This window comes from Coturnix japonica, chromosome 1, assembly GCF_054131305.1.
Source record: "Coturnix japonica strain WE chromosome 1, WE-NBRP24, whole genome shotgun sequence".
Taxonomy (NCBI): domain Eukaryota; kingdom Metazoa; phylum Chordata; class Aves; order Galliformes; family Phasianidae; genus Coturnix; species Coturnix japonica.
The window spans coordinates 25,628,684-25,653,508 of NC_140663.1; the positions used below are offsets into that span (position 1 = coordinate 25,628,684).

The 24,825-nt window shown below is 35.3% G+C and overlaps 1 protein-coding gene across 50 annotated transcripts in view; it reads left to right on the plus strand.

The window, feature by feature from the left end:
- Window positions 1–24,825, plus strand: part of NRCAM (neuronal cell adhesion molecule) — a 133,567-nt gene that overhangs the window by 83,310 nt on the left and 25,432 nt on the right. For 16 of the 50 annotated variants that reach the window (XM_085534893.1, XM_085534587.1, XM_085534665.1 and 13 more), the window contains 17 exons: window positions 1,487–1,671; window positions 3,119–3,250; window positions 9,536–9,679; window positions 10,728–10,839; window positions 11,077–11,243; window positions 11,327–11,474; window positions 11,986–12,110; window positions 12,980–13,009; window positions 14,335–14,436; window positions 16,073–16,270; window positions 16,384–16,454; window positions 17,307–17,532; window positions 17,829–17,944; window positions 21,983–22,187; window positions 22,372–22,494; window positions 23,376–23,561; window positions 24,662–24,697. In XM_085534893.1, the coding sequence (XP_085391019.1) occupies window positions 1,487–1,671; window positions 3,119–3,250; window positions 9,536–9,679; window positions 10,728–10,839; window positions 11,077–11,243; window positions 11,327–11,474; window positions 11,986–12,110; window positions 12,980–13,009; window positions 14,335–14,436; window positions 16,073–16,270; window positions 16,384–16,454; window positions 17,307–17,532; window positions 17,829–17,944; window positions 21,983–22,187; window positions 22,372–22,494; window positions 23,376–23,561; window positions 24,662–24,697 (2,306 nt within the window). The remainder of the gene's footprint in view (window positions 1–1,486; window positions 1,672–3,118; window positions 3,251–9,535; window positions 9,680–10,727; window positions 10,840–11,076; window positions 11,244–11,326; window positions 11,475–11,985; window positions 12,111–12,979; window positions 13,010–14,334; window positions 14,437–16,072; window positions 16,271–16,383; window positions 16,455–17,306; window positions 17,533–17,828; window positions 17,945–21,982; window positions 22,188–22,371; window positions 22,495–23,375; window positions 23,562–24,661; window positions 24,698–24,825) is intronic. The other 34 variants (XM_085535700.1, XM_085536004.1, XM_085535938.1 and 31 more) reach the window with 5 other exon arrangements.

Below are 24,825 nucleotides of genomic sequence, written 5' to 3' on the forward strand. Positions count from 1 at the left end.
CATTAGGCTCTCTAATGGTATATATAAAAAAAAAAAAAAGGATAAGAATGTGCTGGTATAATCTGAAAAAGCTTTTCACATGTGCAAATAGTTACTTAGGGATCATCTAGATGGGAGTTGTTGAAACATACCTTCAGTGACTTACATCCAACTTCTTATTGCAATTTAGTTTAATTGGTACTTGTTTCTTCAGTGTAATTCATGTTTGCCTTCGCTGCTTATTGTGCAAGTAGAAAATTACCGAAGAGCAGTTTAGCTTCAAGAACTAGTTTGCTCTTAAATCAGTTTCATTCTCAGGAAAAAATCAGCAAATGGTTCGGTTAGTGTGGCAGTGGACAGTTTTTAGTATCAATTTATTTTAAACACTTTACAGATATTTACAATGCATTAAAACGTTCAGTGCAGATCACTCTGATGTAGCAGTGAGGAAAACCAGCAAATGATGCAACACAGCATCATGTAGAGATATTCACTTGCAGAAACTCCAGAGGGTATGCTCATGTACAGTTTGGCATAGCTTGATACAGGGGTCTGTGCACTGTTTCTATCACAGCTGTGGTCTCTTCAGGTGTCCTTGTATTAGCACCACTAGCATAACCACAGCTGTGAGCAGGAATAGAATCAGATCTAGTAATCTTCATCCACCATACAGTCATACGCTTTTTAGCAACCTGTCAGTAAATTAATCAGAGGTCCAAACACCAGTAAAATGTCTGTATAAAAACAGGAAAAAATGAAAATATCATGCTTTATATGGATTTGTGTCTTTGTAATTTTTATGTTGTATAGCTTTTTGTCTTAATAATTCAGTGAGGGAAGTTTACACTGCTATCCACAAGAGGCCAGATTCAGGCCTCTTGATTCATTAACGTTTGAGAGAAGATATTCTAATTAGTAAGTCATTTGTGTCTGGATGAGTTTGAAAATCTTTTTACTTCAGTGGCCACCATGGGGCACAACCAAGATTTAGACACAGTGCAGTCATGAGTAGCCATACTTGACTCTGCACTGGCATTTTATTCTATGTTTCTTTATTTTTGCTTTCTTGTAGGAAAGATTTGTTTCCTAACAGCTCTGCTGTCATGTTTATGATGTTCGTGGAGAATTAAGATATTGCTCAAAGGACAGTTGTAAACTTGTCATGATCAAAAGTTACTTTTAAGTAATCATAATAAAAAGTGTAGGTGCAGTAAGATATAAGTACATTTGTATCCCTTTATTAACCATCAAGGTTTTTAGATTAATCAGCAGAGAAATGCATTCCATAATTATTAAGCCTACAAGCAGATGGCAATCGACAGTGTTAGTGAGGCTTGTCATTTCCTAGAAACAAAAGCTGGCATACTTGGCACGTTTGCTGGATGTGCCCCAAAAATCTGAGTAAAGTCTTTTAAATGAATTGTTTGTAAAATATATCTTTAAATATAGAACTCTCATCTTCCTCGTTGGCAGTCCCTTAATTTGATCTTCACTTTTGCTTCCCCAGACCCACACCAGTAATCCGCTGGATTAAAGAGGGTGGCGAACTGCCAGCCAACAGAACATTTTTTGAAAATTTTAAGAAAACTCTCAAGATTGTGGACGTCTCTGAAGCTGACACTGGGAACTACAAATGTATAGCAAGAAATACATTGGGTTCTACTCATCATGTCATTTCGGTAACTGTAAAAGGTAATACTTAAGTAATCCTCAATTCAATACTGTCGGTGTCGAGAATGCAAGATTGAAATATACTTACTAGGATAGTGAATTTTTGCTGAAAGGATGGATGATAAGAATAACCAATAGTGATCAATAAGCCAACTGAATTCTGCCATCAGACAGACTTTACCACCTCTAAGTTCCGTTTCTCTTTTTATTATATTACTTTGTCAAGCAACATGCTAAACCGGGGCTGTACTGTAACACCGGTAAAATAATTCTTTAGCTGTGTTCATTTTAAGTTTTTTGATTAAATGTCATTAGGCTGCTTCTATCCTTTATTGCTGTTCTGTTTTTGTTTTTTTATCTTCCTCCACATCTCTCCTCTCTCTTCTTCACTTCGTTAATATTTTATCTTTTCTTCTCTCCGTTCATATAGGCCAGATTATTTTTTCTGTTTTTCTAGACATCTTATGTTCCCTTTCCTCCCTCTATGCACATTTCTATTTTCTTGATGTCTTCTGTCCGCTCTATTGTCTTACTAGTTACAAAACCTCAATATTTTTGTTGAAATAGAAACCATAAGTATATTTGAAGTACAACAAAAAAGTTGGAATAACAGCTAATTAGGAACTCATGTAGTTTGTAGTGCTCCCATTGCATACTAAATAGCTATTTATTTTACAGTAGTCCAAGGTCACTTTACGGTCATGTTTAACCTTCTTTTCAAGAACAGAAGATTTGTTTACACACATCTCCCCATGCAAAATCTGAAGTTTAATGGAGAATTGTGATAATATATAATAGATGTGGGGTTGGTTTGTTTGTTTGTTTGTTATAAAAAATAATTAGTTAACTAAAAATAATGACATAGATGCAAATCTTTTGGTAAAGTCAGTGTTCCTCCTGTTTTGATCTTTCTGTGTTTTCAGCTGTCTCATATGAACATCTAACCCTACTGAAACCACCCACTGAATTCAGCAAGACCAAAGATTTTGCCATTTATAAAGTTTACCCTTGATATGAAATCTTTTTGTATAATCTATCCTAGCTTCAGTTCTAACAGCCTAACTTCTGAGAACATGGATGTATCTGAAATTAATCAAAAGACCATTCTAGCCTCTATAGATGCCATAGTCAGATAAATCTTGCTGTCTTCATGAAAGGCAGTATTTGATTAAAAACAAGTTGCCCTCTAAGGAAGAAGGAACATTCTGTTATTTATCTCAGGATTTTGAAATAAAAAGTTAACCCCTATTTAATGCAATGAGTAGCTTAGTTTAGCCAAAGTATAATTTATCAGATAATCCTTGAATATCATGTGTACAAAAAAAAAAAAAAATAATCCATCTGTGCAAGTTCATGTCTGTACCTATACATATAGTTTGAATTATTTTGTTATATCCATTGTTGTGCCTCATGGTTTTCTTTATGTAATTTTGGAAAATGAATGCTGTGTTTCTCTTCCTACCTCCAGCTGCCCCGTACTGGATAACAGCACCCAGGAACTTGGTCTTATCACCTGGAGAAGATGGGACATTGATCTGCAGGGCTAACGGCAACCCAAAACCTAGCATAAGCTGGTTAACAAATGGCGTTCCCATAGCAAGTAAGACTTCTAACTACCTTGTGGGAGGGTTAATAAGGAAAACCAAAAAGTATTAGTTTTTATAAAAATTATAAGTGAAGGATGCATTTGAAGTGTTGTTTTTTTTTTGCCTGATTATAAGTGAGGTGTCAAAAATACTGTAGTTACTAAAGATGGAATAACAAAATGTGTATTTAATGTGCTTGAGAACACTGGATTTGTGAATATACACCTGGTTATCCCATCTGGTAGCATGCTTACAGAGAGACATAGCAACAAAGCTGTGACATTCCTTTTAGAGGAGTATTACTGAGGCATCATTTCCACCACTGGCATTCATCTTATCCAGTCCCCTCATTTGCTGCCCCAGAGATAGACATTTTTTGTGTAAATCAAAAAGATGATGTAAAAGTCATCACCCCTGTGAATGTTCAGAGCACTTTTGCAGGGTTTGCAGATTAGATTATGTTGGAGCCCTTCAGGCTTCAGCACTTACAATCATAGAATTACCAAGGTTGGAAAAGACCCTCAGGGTCACCCAGTCCAACCATCTACCAGTCACAAATAGTTCTCACTAAATGTCCCTCAACACAACGTCCAAATGCTCCTTATAAGGCCTGTGCTCCAGACCTCTCACCAGCTTTGTTGCCCTTCTTTGAACACGCTTCAGGGCCTCAGTATCTTTCTTGCAGTAAGGGGCCCAAAACTGGACACAGTATTCAAGGTGTGACCTCACCAATGCTGAGTATAGCAAAACTGATCAGCTACATCAACAAGTGCCTGGAAAACAATATGTGCCAAGCAAATGTCAAAGAAAAGGAACCTGTAAACCTGTGAACTAGTTTCTCTGTGTATGGGTAAGAAGAGCATCCCAGAATTCATGACCAAGTCAGACACATGTTAGCTGCTATATAAAGCATGACTTTACTTGGGAAGAACTTGCCAGAGAGTGCTGCAATGCACTGTTGATTATTTTGCACTCAGCATGGCCAGTGCTGTCAAATCCCACTTGGTTTGTCTAGCTTTGTCCTTCCTTTTTCATAAAGCAATATGAAAATAATCCACTCTGTTTCCTTGTGAGAGATAATGCTCTGTAAAATACTGTACTGTTCTGTCCTACTGATTGTATAACTTTGACTTTTGGGATTAAAAGGTGTTTGAGAGGTGTAACAAAAGTGGGTGTCACAGAGATTCTCTGATGATATAGGAAATAGCAAAAAGCAAACAAGAACTTTCATTAGATTTATTCAAAATATTTGCAATACAAGACAGCTGACACTGAGCTGCAGGGGGAAAGTACGCAACTCTGAGGGAAAATCTAAAGGTATTTACAAAAGACACTCTACTGTTCTAATTTCCACAAGGATGCCTGTGATAGCAAAGTAGTTTTCAGAAGCCAACAGAGTCTAGCATGGTGTACATTTTAATCTTTTATACCAAAAAGATGAAATGAGGGAAGGTATTGAAATGATTATTTAGCCAACAACCTATTTCAGGGGTTTTAATTAAATGTAAGTTGAGATCTTTGGCCTGAGATTTCAAACAGGAAGCTTCCATTGTTTAAGAAAACTATGCAAGCTGACATTAAGCACCATTTCAGAGAGCTATGTCTCATCTCACCAAACACTGGTAAGTACTGCAGGAAAATAGCAAAGTAATCTTGTGCATGCTGTATGTACATAAATAAGGATTTCTGCTTTATGCTTGAATTTTTGTACCTATCCTTTACTTACCTTTCTGGATTTTACATGGTCTCAACATCCTTATTATTTTTATATAGTTGCTTTTAATCTTGTTTTGTTTGATCTTGTTTGGTTCTGTGGAGACTTTTGTCTTGTGGATAGTTTACCCCTTCAGCACTCTTGACTAATAACATCTTTTGCAGATGATTATAACATTCATCTTTGCCTTTTACTGCTTCTTTGTCAAAGCTGTAGGTGTTGCTATTAAAATAGTGAACAAGTAGATTTTCCAGAAAAGCCAGGATGCATCTTGCAACATCTTAGGGTAGCAGTAAAACATTGAGAGATACAAAGTTTCCAGAAGCAGCTGCACGATGCCACCAAACTTCCCCAAAACAAGGGTAGCATATATTGGGTCGCTGTCCCTGAGGAATCAGTATATGGTGTTTTATTGGAGGGAACCTGGGAAAGATTAAAATACTTTAATAAAATTACCCACTCAGTCTCAGTAGGAGGGAAGGGAAAAAAGGAAAGGCCAAAGAATACAGCAAATAGTAACTGGGTAGCTAAGCATTATATTAAGAGTCACTTTCACTTCTGAGGAAGGCTGAAATTTCACCATCTTAAATATATAATTTCAAGTTCACTGGATGCTTCAGGACACTGAGTCTGTCAGAGCATCAAAGAGAGGAAAAGCATCATGATCACAGAAACTGCAGTTCTTAAGATTCTTGTGATTTTGTGTTATTCTGAGTTATCAAAAAGCTGGTATGGAAACTACCAAATACAGTATGCCCCTTTTGTTCACTTGTTAGTAAATGACAGAATTGCGCCCCTCTTCCAACTGAATGATTAGTAAATCACTGTAAAAGGAAACTAAAGCAGCTGTTTCAGCTTCAGGGCAGTGCTGAACGAGCTACACCCATGGCAGGATTTCAAAGAAAAAGAACTACATTTGAATTTCAAAGCTCTGCTGTCATGTATATCCCACAATGTGCCCCCTGTGGCCCAGTAATCTGTTTGCAATACTTTAATTTTCTATTGGAAAGCAACACTGGGGGATGCTTAATTCTTCCGGTTTTGTTTTTCCATAATACATTCAGGCAAGGAGGGGGAATGTTGAAGAAAGAACTATCCATCCGTGTCTCAGTGAAAGGGTGAGCCTTAAATAACAGAACGGGAAAGAAAAATGGAAAAGGGAAGAAAGATGAAGACCAGATTTGTATCAAAATAAAGAAAAATATTAACATATTTTAAGTATCTATGAAAAAAGTGAAATGTTCTGAATTATATTACCCAGCATGAAAGGATACTTTTAAAGGAAGATTTTAAGTTTATTTGAAATCTTTTAGAACATTTTTTTGGACAGTAATGGTTTGAGGAAAAAGTTACTTTAATTTTAAAGCAAGCTGTTCTGGGCATATTGGAGTGATAAGGGGCAAGCCTTCTAATATTTACTCACAGGAGTAATTTGAACCCACATGCACAGTCCCATTGAGGTCAATTAGAATTACTTTTGCAAGTAGCAATTGAAAGTTCAGGCCATGACTCTGCCTTGCCTTGCGCTTCAATTAACACTCCAGTTCTGCATTATTTATACTGCTGTATAATCCGTTGTGTTTCAGTGCTCAGATATTCAATATGGCTTTACAAAAGGGAAGCCATGCATAAAGTATCTCAACTTTTAAAAAAGTAACAACATGGATTAATTGGGAAGGGGAAGCGCTTTCATAATTGGACATTGCAAATACTGCACAAAAGACTAATTTATTGGTTCAGTAGTTCATAGTCCATGATGAACTATTAAATATCAAATGCACACTTAGATTTAAACAAAGTAGTGCACTGAAGGGCACTGTTTATCTGCTTTCAAAACAGATTTCACATTTCACATTGAATCTTGGTTTGAGTTAGTCTCCATTAGTAATCACTTTGAAGTTAATGGAGAAACACTAGCTCTTAAATTTCCTTCATGAAAGGCTTTGATAATCCCTGGCTCAGGGATTTGTTGTCCATCATGCTTTGTGTGTGTACACACACGTGCTGTTTATGATGGACGTGGGAGGGTGGTGGCAAACCTGCTGGACTCTGATGCCCCAAGGAGATGAATCTGGCTTAGGACTTGCAGTAGACAGTAAAACCTTTGATAAGCAGCTTTTTTTCACTCTGCACAAGATAGTCAAAATACAGCTGTGGCTGTGGAGTTAATACTCTGTCATCACTTTGGTGTTAATAGTATGATAAAAATCAAAAGCTTGCCCCAGAACAAGGATTGCAGTGATGACTGTGAAATATTTTGCTGAGAATCAAGTGAGATTATTAAGAAAAGGGCACTTCTTTCTTTCTTTCTTTCTCCATCTCTTCCATGTTTAAGTCTTTGAGAATTCATTATAGGTGATAGAGTAAGGCAAAGTTGAATTACACAGGTTTCTTTTTCTTGCTTAGTTTTGGTCTTGTATGACCCTATAGGTTTTCAGATCTTTCTGATGCTCTGTACTGCTCATCCTTGCGGTTTTACTATTAGCTTTTGTCCAGATTTACCCGACTCTGAAAATATAGACCAACATTCCTCTGGGTCAGAAGCTTTTCTGCACACATCATTGGAACTGTATGCATCTGTGCCGAAATACATCCTGTTTCTATGATATCCTCCTGTTGTCTTAGCTAATCCATCAGAATACAAATGTATAACATTTTACAAATAGTTCTTCAGAACTACCACTTCAGTCTCTCAACTGTAGTTATTTTTAACTGCAGAAAGATCTTCCTCATTTTGAAAATTGCATGTCAACATGAATTTTTGGAGAAAGAAGCAAGTCGAGAAAAATAATTGTAGATTATTTTTAGCAAAAGTTACAGTAAAAGTGATCGTCTGGTACAGTCAGAACCTGAAGGTCATTACTATGCAAGGACCATATGTTTCTAAACCACGAAATATTGGGAAATATTAGGAGTGTCAGAAGACAGTTGAGTAGATGCCAGTCTCAACACAGCACACTTGATTCAGCATGCAGGTAGCTAGGTAAGAGAAAGGAAGTGCTGACTAACCTGATACTTTCTTCTTTTTTTTTTTTCTTTTCTTTTTTTTTTTTTTGTGTGTGTGTGTGTGTGTGTGTGTGTGTGTGTTTTTCTCTCTTTTTTGTTCTTTTCTCCTGGGACCCATGACTTAAAACCCTTTCTTAGAACAGGCAGCTACTTCCTTTTCTTGGAAGTGCTGAAGAATGATATCTCGTCCTTAAATGAATCAGTGGGAAGGGAAGATGCTAACTTAAGCCTGTAAGTTAAAAAGTATGGGATGTATCCAGACTGGAGGGATGCACAGAGCATGGGACAGGACAGAGGCATGAGCCTCTGCCTCTTATGGGGATGGTTATGTACATTTTCCGTGTAATGGTGACCTGTGTACAGAAACAGGATGCTTCTCACAGTTGACTAGACTGCCTGCTGGGTTACTGACTGCTCCAGTATTTTCAGCCCATGAATCTTTTAGTGAACATGGCACTTACAAGTAGAGTACTAAGATACTATCTGAAACAAAAGGTACTGCCACTTACAGAAAATCCATGTCATTTCTTTTAATTGATCTTTTCTATGCATCCAAAGAAATCAGGAATGTTTTTATATGAAAATGTCTTCCACAAATGCACTTATTTTCTCAAACTCCATTAATTGGTGTCAGTCTCAATGACGCAAACATACTATGATGTTCTTATTTATTTACTTATTTTTCATATTAATATAGCAATAAGTTCACCAGTGTATCAATATTAGTAATGCTTTGATAGATCTTACTTAGCTAGCTTAAATGTTAAACTATAATTTGTGCATTTTTATTTGGTGCGGAGTTACGATATAATTCTGTTATACCTCTGTGACTCCAGTTGTAACATAACTGATAGCCATTATTCTTCAGTTATATATCAGAATTCTATTTTCAATTATATTCTAGATTCTGGTCTGCAAGTGTGTTTTTATGCACTCTTGCTGCTATGGAATAGTTGGAGAAATGGCATCTTATAGGAGTTACATAAGGGAAAGAGTGCCACCTACTGAATTACTGTCACTGCTTTTGTGAAGACTTGGTTTTGTGTGAAAGAAATGTCTTACTCTGAGATAGTTTGAAATGGACTATCTAAATAATTCAGATAATTATTTAGGTATATAAACACAGGTTTGAAAAGCTGAACAATTAAACTCTAAGGGCTTTAAGGTTCCAATTATAACCCAGTTTTCTTCTGATGTTCAGAAGTATTTCTTTATTTTTGTAGATGGTGTTTGTAGCTCTCTGAATTTTGTAATATCTGTGTATTTCCTCCTTGTTTTGTGCAAAATATGATCTCACCTTTGCTTCTTTGGGCAAAAAGAAACACAGTGCAACAACAAAAGCAACAAACACTAAAGCCTTTTAAAAAAGGTAAATCTACCATTCTGAGTTAAATGTGCATAGAACTGAAAGAACTTTCTTAATCATTCTGGATTGCAGATCTTACACAGTGAACAAAGGTGAAAACAGAGCAAATGGCATATTGGTCTCACATATTATATCTTCTTTTCAGTACCATGAAACATGTAACACAATGGCAGTTTAAGAGAAAGTAACTATTACTTTTCTTTACACCAACAGTTGCCCCGGAAGATCCTAGCAGAAAGGTAGATGGGGATACCATTATTTTCTCAGCTGTACAAGAACGGTCAAGTGCTGTTTATCAGTGCAATGCTTCTAATGAGTATGGATACTTGCTGGCAAATGCATTTGTAAATGTTCTTGGTAAGAAAAAATACTTATATTTTTCAGTCTTCTTGGTTATTCATTTGTCTTCTGCTACTTACGTGGACTGTATACCCAAACATTCATTGAGGTTTTTAGTATATGGAAAATGATCATTTCATGAGCCTTGTAAATGCCCCATATATAGATATCTTTTGGTTTCTTCTTGTAGGATATTCTTGAATTTCCTTTTCACTACTACTTGGTAAAAAGCATAGTTGTGGAATCTGTACAAATTTGGATGATTTTTTTTTTTTTAATTAAATCATTAAAAAAAGATAAATAAAAAAGTAAGGTAGGAATTAATATTCCTTAGGATAGAATGTTTTGGTACACTTTCATTTATTTGTTGGTGTTTTGGGACAGTTAAATGTATGTTACATCTGAAAACTACGGTATAGAATGCATTCCACTTCTGCAGTGATCCGAGTTTCAGGTAATGCCTGGGTAAGGCACAGCTAAACTACAGATTATCTATAAATTGCTATTACAAGGAGTAATGACTATGCATTAGTCTTGAAGGCCTCCAAGGATGTGTTTCATGTTATGAGATATTTTGGCCTTGGTATCTTCCCACTGAATTTAACAAAAATAGTAGAAGGATGGCCACTAAAGGCTCTTGTGAAGTAAATGGCAGGTCGTATGATTGAGAGACAGGTTTTTAAATGAAAGAACCTAATTTTGGGATTTCTGTTAAAAAAATGTAGGTGTTTCACCAAAAATACCTGTTAGCTTCTTTCGGCCTGAAGGTTGCTTGGAATTATATGGTTCACTCTGTTTCCAGGAGTACTTCTTCATGAAGTTCATTCTAATTTAAATTTTCCAATTGAAACCACTTTCTTTAGTGCCCTATAAATTGTAAAGAGCAAAGAAATGCTTGTTTTTTGGATGAAAATTTTGCTGCATTAATATTTCCTCAGGCTGCAAATAGTAGAATGTAATTGGACCCTAGACTGAGATCAGGAATATTGCTTTAGGCCCTGCTTGATGTCTTCATGTTTTGCATTTGTATCTTTGCATCTATATCCAGATATCTTTATCTTTTCAGCTGAGCCACCAAGGATTCTGACTCCTGCTAATAAACTGTATCAAGTCATTGCGGATAGTCCTGCATTAATAGACTGTGCTTATTTTGGTTCACCTAAGCCTGAAATTGAATGGTAGGTTATAGTTGTTGTGCTTAAGTTACGGAACTGAACCAGTTGTGCCTATGGAAGCAAAAATATTAATTATATTTGACATAGCAACATGGTTAAGTGTAAAGTTTAAACTTAAATTTAAATCATTATGTCTGTGTGCATTTGCTAACATAGCAGTCCAACATTATATTTCCTAGTAATAAGCTATGATAGAATGTACTTATGATGTTTGGTAATGGTGTTATCTTTCTCTTAAAGGTTTAAGGGAGTGAAAGGTAGCATCTTGCGTGGAAATGAATATGTTTTCCATGATAATGGAACCTTGGAAATTCCAGTGGCTCAGAAGGATAGTACTGGCACTTACACATGTGTTGCAAGGAATAAATTAGGGAAGACACAAAATGAAGTACAATTGGAAGTTAAAGGTAAGCTATGAATCACTGTTTTATCATGAATTACTATAGAACCGAAGACTTTCTAAATATCTAATAGACATTTCGAATTTCAGACCCAACGATGATAATTAAACAGCCAGAATACAAAGTGATTCAGCGATCTGCCCAGGCTTCATTTGAGTGTGTAATAAAACATGATCCTACCTTAATGCCAACAGTTATATGGCTGAAAGACAATAATGAACTCCCAGATGATGAAAGGTATAGACAAAATATTTCATCTTTAATTTTTCTTTTCTTGTTTCTTCTGTGTGCTTTTTCTCCTGAAATTTTGAAGGGCACATACTGTCACATAGTGACATTTTTCAAGCAAGACTGTCCCATATTTGATGACTAAAAGACTCTAATGTGGTGAAAATATTAAATTAGAATTCAAAATGAAATGCAAATTTTTTTTGTATGTGTATGTTGATCATGCATATCAGTTAGAAGCATAAGAAACTAAAGGGTAAATTAAGACATTTCTTCTGTAGATCACAGGCATTTAAAAGTAGTTTGAGTGTATTTGGAAATAAAAATACATTAGAGAAAAGGTAGGCAGCTACTATGGAGAGATGTTTAATGCAGAAAAACCTGATACAGTTCCTTAGGTTACATTGTTGTCTAGATATTTGCTGAAATACACACGTTGGATTTGACAGTGCTTTAAGCATATTTCTTATAGTAGTACCAGTTGTTGAAAAGTCATTGGCTGAATCTATTGTATTTGCAGGTTTCTAGTTGGTAAAGACAACTTGACCATTATGAATGTAACTGATAAAGATGATGGAACATATACTTGCATAGTTAATACTACTCTGGACAGTGTTTCAGCAAGTGCTGTGCTTACTGTTGTTGGTAAGAATACTCTAAAAAATTCTGATAGCAGAACTGTATTTAATTTCTGTTAAGTATGCAAACAACACTTGATTTAAAATAAAAAGCTTAAACATAGGTTTTGGTTTCTAGGATAGGTTAAAAAGAAATTTCACCTACTTGCATATGTGTTTCGTTTTTAAAAATATAATAGTCTTACCCTAAAGTTTGCTTTTGAATCATCTACTTAAAAAAGGATCTGATGGCTTCAAGACATGCAGTTTCTATCACACCTGAGCTATCATGGTAAATTATGAATGTCTAAGTACTTGTTATTTCAGGAATATCTTCTGCAGCTAATTTACTCTTCAGAAATACTGAGCATGTTGGACTATTCAATGATTTTCTTCTTAAATTTTTTCTCCCTGTTAGCTTTTTACGATTGCAGATTTTTGTAAAATGTGTTAGTTTGCCCCTTCTCCCATTTTATCGGAATGTTTTAAATAGATGTCCTGTATGATTCCTGCCTGGGGAAGTTAAATGGAACTGAAGTTCAACCTGAGAGTTGAAATGAAGTATGCTTGTGTTTTAAAATTGTACTGTGGTCTTACGCATACCCAGGAATTACATCTATTCTACTACTTACAACCAACTCATGCTTGTTTGTATGTTTTTCTAAGATTGCTTATTTTAGTTTCTTGATCCATCTATATTGTAAAAAAAAGAATAAATTATTGTAGAACGCTTTTATCAGTTTTCAGTTTAAAATTCTCAATTACTCAAACTCAACTATTTACTCTAAATAAGTTAGCTTTTCTTTATCTCTAATTGTTATGATCTTTATCTACCTACTATATTCTGTTCCTTTGGCTACTAACTGATTAAATCCTTTATATTAATGTTCTTTTCAGCTGCTCCCCCAACTCCAGCTATCATTTACGGTAAACTAATACAAAGTTCCCTTCATCTGCCAGATATATTTCTCATTTTCCCATTAAAAAGTGCAACATCTTTCCTCCTCCCCCTTTATTTTACTTTATTTTATTGTTTTGGTGTGTGTTTGTCTATATGTTTGTTTGTTTTGTGGTTTCATCCCATTTTACCAACTATGCTGTTGGAGTGTTAGACTTCGGAATTTTACAGTGCAGGGTGCTTTGCATTTTAGAGAAGAAATGACTTTAAGTCATAAATTACTTTTAATTGAGGTTTCAGTGTGAGAATATTTTCTGATGGTGAACACTTTAATGTAAATCAGTTATATAATAAATGAAAGTTTTAGAAGGTAAAGCCATTCATTTATTGAAAGCTAATTCACTATCAAAGAACTTGTAACAGATAAATTGTAGTATGTTTTTCTTTCAATTTAATAATAACTGTCTTGGTGTGGTGTATTTATGTCATAGTTTGTTTAGATTTTACCTCATTCAAAATGGATAGGACCTTATTACTTCATTTATGATTGATGAAACTGCCAAGTAATGATTTCGAAATTAAAGTACACCGAAGAATCTGTCAGTCATGTAGAGCCTTAAATTGGATATCCTACCCCCTTTAATTTGATAGCATTTGTTTCTGAATTTGGAGTTTTAAATGCTGTATAACATGCCTAAAACTCTTCTGAGGGTTGAGCACAGTTATGTAGGTCCTGTCATGTGCAGAGGAAATTCTTAAGCATTCTTAAATGAACCTACTGGTTAGTCTTGATATTCATGTATCAATTCATATCATTAAATATTTTTTTCAGTTGAAATGGACATTTACATCTTCATGCCTTATGAAGGTGTATTTTATCAACTTGTTTAATATTTCAAGATTTCTAAGAAGTAAAACAACAATAAGTGTCTTAGCAGCTCAGTTTCCATTTGCACTATGCTTGCTTAGATTTCATAAGCAACATATTTGATGTGCTTCTAGAAAAGCTTTTTTGATGTGATTTATTTATTTTCCATGTTATTCATTATTTCTATTTGTAATAGATTACATAAACTAGGCATTGTTCCATATTTCTTTTCTTCTCATTACATTTTTATATCACAGTGCAAATTCTTGTCTCCGTTTATGTTTCCAAATATGTCACTTTGTCCCCACTTTGTATCTGTTTTGTGACAATTGCATGCTAATAGTCATGAAACCGTGCTTATACAAGTTAGTAGACCTGCACTGCTGTATTTGTGAGCTTCTTTTGATTGGAATGTAAGGATTTTTTTCAAAGAGGAAACTACATATTCTTACATGATTATTTGTTTTGTGTTCGTTTGATTTACAGCTCGGCCAAATCCACCACTTGACTTGGAATTAACAGGTCAGCTAGAAAGAAGCATTGAACTCTCATGGGTACCAGGAGAAGAAAATAACAGTCCCATTACAAGTAGGTTTGTCTATGTCTATTGTAGAAGCAGATCCCAAAGAGTTATTTTTTTTTTCTTGTGCAGCATGGAAGAATGGCAAATTCATCTGTTACAGTTCCCATTTATTTACATTAAAAGAATCACTGATTATCCTCTACTGCAGAGCCAAGGTAGCTCTTATTTACTGCACTGAAGTGCTGGACTTTTATTTCAGATACCTGTGCTAGCTAATGTAGAAGTTGATAGTGATGTGAGCTGTGTCTGACAAGGTTCAGTCTTATGAATATGTAGAGAGCAAACTTGTTCATTAGTTGAATGAGTAAGAAGTTACTTATATGTCCTTTGAAAGGTGAAAGCTACTAACATCTTGCTTTAAGACTTAAAAAATTCCCATGAACTTAAAATAGCAACAGTATTATTATCTTTAAAAATTATTGATCACTACTGGTAACAGAGTCCTTTATGAGAATATTAACCAGTTAGTTATTTTATTTTATTTTATTTTATTTGCTTTTTCTAGTCTAGAGATTTGAGGGAATGGGATGCGTCCATGAGACAGAGAAATAAATAAAGCCTTTTTTTTCTTTCTTTTTTGTTTTGTTTTGTTTTGTTTTGTTTTTCTATTGAAATGCAGTCATTCTGACTCAAGAGAGTTGATAGCAGGTGATGGTTATGTCAGGGATTTTCCAATGTATACATTCAAATACTGAAAATTTCACTCTTCTGATTAAGTAATGCTGGTATTGATTACAGTAAATTGGATGTGTGGTTCCCTGAGAGGCTGTAAAACAAGGCATTTGCTTCATTAGTAAGGCAAATATTGTGGCTACCATTGCCAGTTACAAAAAACAAAACAAAACAGGGCTTTAAGATAGGACTTCATTTTGAGTGATCCTTTTACAAATGTATATGATTCATGTAGTAAAATTTGTCTTTTGGCTGATTGACTGACAGCTGAAAAAAAAACCCAACATAATAATGTATAGTGTTTTTGTTTTTTGTTCTACAAATCTGTCTATCCCTGAGGTTGTATATTCTGCGCAGAATTGATTGCAATTAATAATATTCATGCAGAAAAACCTCAAGAAATCAAGTTTCTGTACATGAATTCCTTGACTTATTTTGAAGATTATGAAAAGAACACTTAAAAATCTTACTCAAGTATTGGTTCTGTTCTTGGCTTTAAATAGTTATTCACTGGTCTGACTGAGAGAAATGGAATACTCACATGGTTTTAATGTTGACTACACTAATGTCATCTTGATGTAACAGGGAGCAATGTATTTGTCTGCCAAAATAGTACTTTCAAAATTCCGTTCTTGTTCCACTTCCTTGCTGTGATAGTTCAGGGGTTCCTGTTACATTAAAATCCAGTACCTAGGAGACAGCTCTCGTAAGAATGTACTGCCTGACATCTGTATTAATAACAATACCACACAGCAAAAGCACAAGTTCTTCTCTTATACCTCCATCCAGGCAGTACTTTTGAGACCCACATTACATATGTCTCCTATGTTCTTAAACTTCAGTTTTCACGATTTTTAAAAATGTTATCTGGATTACTCAGTTTTGATTAGCTCATTCAAAAATGACTACACTGATCTGGGAAGGTGTTGCAAGTTTTGACATAAAATTGGATTCAATTTCTGTTTGTAGACTTTGTGATTGAATATGAAGATGGACTACATGAGCCAGGGGTATGGCATTACCAGACGGAAGTTCCTGGATCTCAGACAACTGTACAGTTGAAGTTGTCTCCATATGTCAACTACTCATTCCGCGTGATCGCTGTCAATGAAATTGGTAGAAGTCAGCCAAGTGAACCATCTGAACAGTACCTGACAAAATCTGCAAGTAAATAAGTATTCCTGTTTACCAGTGATTAATCTGTATGATGAATTGCATAGAATTTGCTTGGAATGGAAACAGCAGTCATTCTTGTTCACATATAAATACTTTGGTTTTAGACCCTGATGAAAATCCTTCTAATGTGCAAGGGATAGGCTCGGAACCTGATAATTTGGTAATAACATGGGAGGTAAGTTTGGGTTTTGTTTGTTGTTGCCACTGTAAGTAGCATTTTTATAGATATTTTTTTTTAAAGAAATAATGATCTACCCCAGATTTCCCTATGAGACAATAAGTGCACTGTGCATTCTTGAAAAAAAAAAAAAAAAAAAAATGTAGGCATGTCCCCTGCTTCATTTTCAGGGAAAATCTGACTACGTTATCAAAGAAAAATATTTTTTCAAGGCTCCATATTTTCTTTGAGTGATTTCTATAAGATAAGCCACTAAATTGGTAATACAAGATGTTTTGCTGGCATGTAGAAAAATTTAAGTATGTAAATTGAGGTTCATCTCAAGTATACTCTTAGAATGAAATCTAATGTAAAACGTAATTCTCAGCTTTTGTCATAAGCGGAATTGCTGTGCACAATTCCTTTGAAAAAACCACTTGTGTTTCTGTCATGCCCTTGCCATCATGACAGGGGCACAAGAGAGCCACTTAAAACCCATTTCACCTCCCAGAAGAGATAAATTCTCTAGGGACACACTATTTTTAGGGAGCTGGTGTAAATCTGTTTCTCCCTCTTCTTCTAAAAACTACATTTGAAAATGAAATACGTACGAAAGCCCCACTGTATGGTTGTCTGGTAATCAGCTGTAATCTTATTCAAAACTCTTAATGCAATTTTTACTAATACTGAAAAAAATCTGAACATACCTCATATAAAAAGTAAATTGGAAATTTCAGCAGTGCTTTTTTGTCCCAGAACGCAATGGTAATTTTTCAGTAAAATTCTTAATCAACAACTTTGTGACTTTAGTTTTTTTTCAGAGGCTACTGAATATTTTAAAAGCAGTTTGATTTACTCTTTTTATTTCAGTCTTTGAAAGGCTTTCAGTCTAACGGACCAGGACTCCAATACAAAGTCAGCTGGCGCCAGAAGGATGTTGATGATGAATGGACATCTGTTGTAGTTGCAAATGTGTCTAAATATATTGTGTCTGGTACACCAACTTTTGTTCCCTATGAAATAAAAGTACAGGCTTTAAATGACCTGGGATATGCACCAGAGCCATCAGAGGTTATTGGACATTCAGGGGAAGACTGTAAGTTTCCTAGTTTGACTCTGTGGCATTAATTAAAAGCAACTAAATGTTTTAAGTGGGAATTCAAAATATTAAAGTATTAAAAAGGGATATATAGTCGATTTTTTCCCGTAAGTTAAAATGAAGTAAGTTGGGAATAATAAGCATTCATAAAACTCTGTAGTATGTATATAGAGATTGTTTTTTAGCACATGGGATCAATTTTTTAACCTATCTTCTCATAGGAATGTTATAAGTCATTCCAAGAAAATATTTTCATATGATGTCTGATCCTAACTCAGTACCTTTCCACACAGTGCCGATGGTTGCTCCAGGCAATGTGCAGGTTCATGTAATTAACAGCACATTGGCAAAGGTGCACTGGGACCCTGTTCCACTAAAATCTGTCCGAGGACATCTTCAAGGGTATAAAGTAAGTACAATCAAAAGCTTGTTATTCTCATTTATTAGAATAGAGCTCTCCTGCAAGGTGAGATTGAATCCAAATTGAAGTAACTTGATATGTAAGAGAACTCCTTTCTTTTCAGAGAGCTCACAGGTTTTGCTGACACGAGCAACAGTGTTGTTAAAACTTAAATTTTGGCAAGGCTCCAGTGTTGTAGTATGCCTCCTGTGACACTGTCCTTGAAGAAAAATGAGATGTTTTTGCAGTCAAGTTTGCACACATTAAATAGATTAAAAACTTATAATAGTTTTACAGATCCTTTTTCCAAAAGGATATTTAGGGGATGAGTAGAAATAGTTTCTGTTGGAGTCTTTAGTATAATGCTATTGAGTAACTGTTTTGCAATTGTTCATCTTCTGCTGTAATATGATTAATCACATAATTCCGATGCATTAACCAATTGGTAGCTTAGTGCTGTGTCTTTTTAGAGGCCAAGGAAAAGCTCAATTTAGAGATATGGGAAATGGTGGAAGATACGGAGTATATTTGAAGGAAGCTTTTTTGTTTTGACTCTGGAGATAACTGGGTAGGTTGTGTTGGAAACAAAACACTACAATTAGAAAAGAATGGAAGACTTCAAAATAGAAAACTGGAGCAACTGGTGACCTTCATAGATCAAGGAAAATCCAGTCACAAAAGTTGCTTCAGAGTTTTTGCATTAGAAACAAATCAGAAGAAAATCAAGAATTGAAACTTGTTAAGTATGATAGATGGGCTGTGGAGCGGATGTTGGAATGAGAGGAGACATTGACCTACCCTGCAACAACGGTAGAAAATAAGTAACTACTTATTCACTCATCTGTAAGTAGACTAATAAATATTTCCACCAGAATAGACAAGTTACACATCCTGAACCTTGTGAGACAGACTATTTTGAACTACTTCTGTTTAAATGAAAAGAGAAAAATAAATGTTTGAATACTGACAGAAGGAAAGAATATTTGGAACAAAAGAAATGCACATCACACTTATAAACTGGAGGACTGGAATACAAAAGCATCCAGTGTTTTCACCCTTCAAATGCCATGGATGCCAATGCATCCAGTGTTTTCACTCTTCAAAGGCTTGTTTACAGGGAGTTGTCATAATCCCAGGTTTTCTGTCCTGTATTCGTACTCTTCTCTTTCCATTAGCCTAAGAAGTTAGTCATGCCATGGTACCTTTTGTTTAGTGTGTTAGTCCTTCTCTGCATCTGGTATGTTTGTTGGGTTTTTTGTTTTGTTTTGTTTTGTTTTGAAACTAAAATAAGTTAGGCAACAGTCATAAATAAAACAAGACTACAGGACTGACAGCTGACCTGCCCACTGAGTAATTTTGCTTTAATAGCTAGGACAAATAAGACAATGGCATATCCTTGAATAAGTTGCAGATACAGCAAAAGTTTCTTAAATAATTTTTGCAGATACAACTAAATCAAGCTAAAACTAGACAAGGCATGACATGTCCTAAGACTCAAAGAATAGTTCGTTACTGATAGAAAGCTTTCTCTGAAGATGTACTGAAAACTTGTCGTGGGTGCAGATTTTGCTTTATGTGTGTTAGTTACTGAAATAGATTATAAAGTATATAATCATATCTTTTTAAACACTTCAGAAAAACCCTGCTGGCAAACTCAGGCTTTGCTAAGTAATAAAATTATTTTAGATGTTAGCCCAACATGCTCATTGCATTAGGGGTGCCTTTCTTAGTAAAGGGAAGGGAATTTCTCAAAAAAGCCATGTTATGAAGACAAATGGATGAACAAAGCAGGAAGGTAAATAACTAGCAGCAGTTTGTACTAGACTGCTCATATTTTGCTATTTTATTTTATTATTTATTATTGGATATTCTATGGTACTATGAAGCAGTTCAAACTGAAGAAAAAACTTCAGTGTTGCTGCTGCTGCCATTTTTTCCTGTTATACTTATAAATTCAGTGGTTATTCAATAAAGGAGGCAAAAAAATAATAATAAAATGATGCAATGTCTTTTAGTGCCATATTATTCTTCTAGATCACTGCTTATCAAGCCCAGCTTCAATTTCAGCCTAGATCACCCAACTCTAATAATGTACTTTTGAAATGAACCGTACCTCATGAGTCTCAATACTAGCAGTACCAGCAAGTCATGCTTTTCTGAACTTATAAACAGCTTTCTGCACTAGATGGTAGAGTTAGAGGATGAGAGCTAGCAGCATTGGAGAACATTAACTCTAGCCATGCAAAATATCATGGCCCTTAACAGGAACTGGAGTGAAATGGAAGGTAACTAGCATTAGAAAGATGGTTTTAGTGTAACACGTCTTCATAAGAAATCCAGTTGGGCCTTGTATAGCCTAACAATTCCCTTTTACAAATTCAAATGTGAAATCAAAGCTTCCTTAATTAAATAGGTGTTATACATTTGTCAAAAATAAAACCAGAAATTTACTCATTTGTACTGTTTTATCAGTTTTAATGTCTGTTTTTGTGTGCATGAAAATTATGCTGTGAAAGATGAAGAGTCATGCACTAGCAGGTGATATTCCAACGGTTAACTTTGTAGGGGCAAATGTTAATGTCTTTCCAGAAATTATGGTACACTCATTGTGGTAAAGACTCTGCAGTCAAGGAGATACCAGTATTTACCTGTGAAGCTCATCTGCAGTTTCTTAGAAACAATTTCAGCAAAATGGACGTAAGAATCAGCAGTGTGCTCTGATCCTTATATCATATAAAAGGAGGAAAAGTCCTCTTGTCCATACATGGATTATTGTATGACTGTAACTTGAGAGGCCTTTCATGATCTGTGTGTTTTTCCAGCCTAGAAAATGTCAGGATTTTTCCTTTTCAAATTAAGAACATCTATTGGGCCTTCACATCACAGGGAATATACCTGTATGGTCAGGGTAAAATCATCTAATTGTGTAACAAGATGGCAAGGCTGCTTTGAAAGCTGTGTAGACTCCTTACTGCAAGTATAGATTATATGAACTTAGATGCCAACTTGAGAATAATCTAATATGAAGGCTGTTCCAAAACAGAATTTGCATCAAACTGGCTTTGATTATGAGCAGGACTGGTGGATGTTAATCTTCACCCAGCCATGTAGGCACAACTGTCTGGATAAGATTTACCCCTGGATCTCTGTGCTGCTTCTCAGGATAGCCGAATTGAGGCCAATGGGATTAGGTTCAACAGGACCAAGTACTGCATCCTGCACTTTGGCCACAATAACTCGTGGCAGCGCTTCAGGCTTGAGGCAGAGTGTCTGGAAGACTGTGTAGAGGAAATGGATCTGGAAATATTGATCTGTGCTTGGCTGAACATGAGCCGGCAGTGTGCCCAGGTGGGCAAGAAAGCCAATGGCATCCCGGCTTGCATCAGTAATAGTGTGGCCAGCAGAAGCAGGGAAGTCATTATGCCTCTGTACTCAGCATTGGTGAGGCTGCAACTTGATTACTGTGTTCAGTACAAGAAAAAGGCATTGAGGCTTTGGAGTATGTCCAGAGAAGGGCAATGAAGCTGCTGAGGGGTCTGGAGCACAAGTCTTATGAGGAGCAGCTGAAGGAACTGGCATTATTTAGTCTGGAGAAGAGAAGGCTCAAGGGTGACCTTTATGCTCTGTACAACTGCCTTAAAGGAGGCTGTGGTGAGGTCAGGGTTCAACCTCTTCTACTGCTTAACTAGTGATAGGATGGGAGGGAATGGCTTCAAGTTGTACCTGGGGAAGTTCAGGTTGGATATTAGGAAAACTTTCATTTCCAAAAGAGTGGTCAGGCGCTGGAATGGGCTGGGGGTGTTCAAGAAACACTGAGATGTTGAACTGAGGGACATGTTTTAGTGGGAAATATTGGTGGTAGGTAGATGGTTGGACTGGATGATGTTGGAGGTCTTTTCCTACCTTGGTGGTTCTGTGATTCTCACCTGAGTTTATTTAAATTGTAGATACTCTTACATATATCATTCATGAATATGCATGGAAAAGCTTAACTTGTGCATAATTGGAATACTTCTATACTCACTGTAAATTTTCTTTTGTCTTTAGGTTTACTACTGGAAAGTACAGAGTCTATCCAGAAGGAGTAAGCGACATGTAGAAAAAAAGATCTTGACTTTTAGGGGAAACAAGACTTTTGGAATGTTACCAGGGCTAGAGCCCTATAGTTCTTACAAGCTGAATGTTAGAGTTGTTAATGGTAAAGGAGAAGGACCAGCGAGCCCAGACAAAGTATTTAAAACTCCTGAAGGAGGTACGAAAGGAGAATAAAGTCAGATGTTATGTATTCAACAATAGAACACTGAGGATACGATTGCTGAATTTGTATCTCAGATATCATAAAATAATAATATGGTTCAATATTGTAATATTCTTAATAATTCATGAGCTGTTTTAAGTTCATCTACTTTGTGTTTACCATATATTCCTCTTAAAAGTTCCTAGCTCACCCTCCTTTTTGAAGATTACTAATCCAACACTGGACTCTCTGACTCTTGAGTGGGGTTCACCTACCCATCCAAATGGTGTATTGACATCATACATACTGAAGTTTCAGCCAAGTAAGTTTATGTTGTATATATTGCTCTACCTTTGATGATATGTTCATCAAACAGCAAATCATTTCTTAAAAATAATGTTAAACTTATTATGATTAAAAAAGATATGAATGTACTATAGATGTCTTGTTTGAAAAAGATCAATAGATTTTGACAATATATCTGATCCTATTTGAATAATTCTTCTTGTTCAAGTACAAGTTTAGCACCTTTCCATTAGTTTTGTTTCCTCAAACCATGCTTCACAGGAAAATAGAGGTGAAGACCCACAGATAATCAGCAGCCAAATCAGAAGCACTTATAAATCCTATGCTGACTGCAGAGAAATTATCACTAGTGGTAGATCAAAATAAATCCAATTATATTGTCGTCTGCTTTTCAATTTTCACAGTATTCTAATTTTAGAATAAAAAATATCAGCAAGGACACTGGGAACTGGGAATTACATGTGCATGGAACATCTTAAGGGAGATTGTTTTCTTTCACTTACCATATTCCACTGTTCCTTGACATTAGGTAGAAGACACTCCAGCATGTTTATTTCTAAGCATGCTGAATTTATTTCTAAGCAGTTCGTTCAGTTGATGTACACATAGTGCCTTGTATTCAGGTACTTTACTTATGAGAATGGAACTTTAGCTTAAGAAACTTATAGGTGTTTCCCATTTCCCCATTGAATTTTTGTCCCTTTTGTAGATCCTTTTTAGACAAAGGTACATTTCTTTGGAAGATGTATATTATCACTGATATAACCTGAATTGAGCAATGCATCAGGCAAACAAATACAAAAAAAAAGTTAAGCCTGTTTTAACACAAAGATAATGTAAGTGATTTTCCTAACTAATTCTGTTGTTTTTTTCCTTTTATTTTTCTTGCACTAACAGTTAACAACACTCATGAATTAGGTCCTTTGGTTGAGATAAGAATTCCTGCCAACGAGAGCAGCTTGATATTAAAGAATTTAAATTACAGCACACGCTACAAGTTTTACTTTAATGCACAAACATCAGTTGGATCAGGAAGTCCGATAACTGAGGAAGCAGTAACAATTATGGATGAAGGTAAGATGGGTATGTATAAAGAAACCCCACTGAGTTTAAAAAAGACTAGCAATTTGGATAAAAATATTACTACTGCCTTCCATTAGGGAAATAGTCCTCGGTAAAAAATTCTCCAGGGCTCTTTTTAACTGTGTTATATACTAATGAAATACTATATATAGTTTTTAAGAAAAGATGTGCAAGTTTCCCTATTCACCCAAATGAGGTGTGAAGCCTCTCCTTCCATAGTAAATTCACAAGATCTAAGCCTATGGCTTTCTGGGCTTCAAAATTTCATGTAACTTCACATCCTAAGGGATCTTCCTCCATTCACCTGTTGTATTTCAGTCACCTGCTTGGGTCATGGAGAATAATAATGAAATAATGAAGCTTTATGATTCACTGAGGAAATTTATTCTCTCTTGGTGTCTGCAACAGCTTCTTTAATGCCTGTTTTTTTCTATTTTCCCATAGAGCTGAAACAAAAAATACAACTTCATAAGGTTGCAGAAATAAATTTATTATCTGTGGCCCATGTAACTGGTGACACTGTGTATTTAAATACTGTTTGATCCCACCACTATTGCTTTTATGTTTGTAACTATTCTAGATCTGGGATTTTGGCAGACATTTAGTTGAAGATGTTATTTATTATTTATTTAAATACGAAAGCTCAAAAATTAAGAGTAATTTCAAGTGAACAGGAAATGTGTGGGGAAGCCCTTTATGATTTTGCACATCTCGGTGTTAAAGTTCTACTTTGATGCCATCTTTTCATGTAGTTTTATGTTTAGTGAAATTGCAATTTATTTCAGTTGCTTTAAATGAGTTGGTATGCAATATAATTTTTCTAATAGTGTATTAAGGTTGCATATGAACTTCATGTATTTTAGACCATGAGTCTTAACAAGCATGACCAATGAAATTTAGGAAATGCATGTATATTAATTTTTCTCATTTAGTAGTGTGTCCATGTACAGCATAAGTGGATTGTTTCTAATTTATTTGAATTAATACATTTTTTCTAGTCTGCATGCTTTTCTGGTTTATAATAAAATAAGATATGTATGTTCCCTTTGGTGTTTTACCTAATTATATAGTGTTCCTATTCTTGTTTTCCTCCATTTAAGCCGGTATTCTTCGTCCTGCTGTAGGTGCAGGCAAAGGTAAAATAAAACTGCATGATTTGTTAATGTGTGGGTTTTGCAGTGCTTAAAATGGGGAAATTGCAGGGGTCAGGACATAAAATCTTCAACTGCACCTCATTATACAGAGTATTAATCAGTGCTGGAAG